Below are 999 nucleotides of genomic sequence, written 5' to 3'. Positions count from 1 at the left end.
CGCTGCAGGCTAATCGTAACGCTGCAGGCTAATCGTAACGCTGCAGGCTAATCGTAACGCTGCAGGCTAATCGTAAAGCTGCAGGCTAATCATAAAGCTGCAGGCTAATCATAAAGCTGCAGGCTAATCATAAAGCTGCAGGCTAATCATAAAGCTGCAGGCTAATCAGCTCAAATGGTCTGGGTCCATGAAGGACCAGCTCACAGAACAGGTTTAGTTCTGAATGATATCAAATCTAATAAATGACTGATAATAAATGTTCCGTTCAGGGCAGGATGGAGGCTGTGCTGTGTTGTCCACTGAGTCCCCTCTGGGCCGGTGGGAGGTGAAGAACTGTACCCTCTTTAAAGCCGGCACCATCTGCAGGACCGACCTCGCTCCGCTTCCAGAACCAGAATCGGAGCTGGATCCTAACGCAAACTGTTCTGATGGATGGGAGTCCAGACCGGGGGTCAAATACTGCTACAAGGTGTGTGTTTGAGGTTTTCAGTGAATGCTTGGATTATTTAATCATTAAACAAGTTTGAATTTATTTTGTTTGTTTGTTTGTCCTCAGGTGTTCCACGAAGAACGGCTGAGCAGGAAACGGTCCTGGGAGGAGGCCTGGAGGTTCTGCAGGGCTCTTGGAGCGGACCTGCCCAGCTTCACAAACGGAGACGAGATGAACGTCCTGCACAGCATCGTCAGGGACTCCATCAGGTGAAACTTGTAACCACACAAAGGATTGTGGGTAGAGATTTCAGGCTTTAGCTGTGCTTTTGTTAGAGTTTCGGCTTGTTGACCTGCTTCTGTAGAACGGGAGGTTTTAATGAAAGTAAAGGTTTATCTCTTCGCTCATTCTTCAGTTTTAACTTCTGTCATAAACATTTATTTATCATTTATGATTGAACTCTGGTCTGAGTCTGAGTGCATTGAGCAGGTGGATACAGTAACTGCTGTGGAGATAAAAAGGGGCCAGAAACTGAAAGAAAAATTCTAGAACTAGAAAATGATTTGAAA

General features: G+C 45.8%; 1 protein-coding gene across 1 annotated transcript; it reads left to right on the top strand.

The window, feature by feature from the left end:
• Positions 1-269: 269 nt before the first annotated feature.
• On the top strand, positions 270-699 carry LOC106512138 (lymphocyte antigen 75; the record flags this gene model as incomplete). The annotated part of the gene is given in 2 exon segments (XM_014000819.1): positions 270-469; positions 557-699. Coding segments are annotated over 2 exon segments (343 nt in total), but the record flags the coding sequence as incomplete, so codon positions are not given.
• Positions 700-999: the final 300 nt, after the last annotated feature.

The sequence above is a fragment of the Austrofundulus limnaeus genome, unplaced genomic scaffold (assembly GCF_001266775.1).
Source record: "Austrofundulus limnaeus strain Quisiro unplaced genomic scaffold, Austrofundulus_limnaeus-1.0 Scaffold4458, whole genome shotgun sequence".
Taxonomy (NCBI): Eukaryota; Metazoa; Chordata; class Actinopteri; order Cyprinodontiformes; family Rivulidae; genus Austrofundulus; species Austrofundulus limnaeus.
This window is presented reverse-complemented; position numbering and strand designations above follow the sequence as displayed.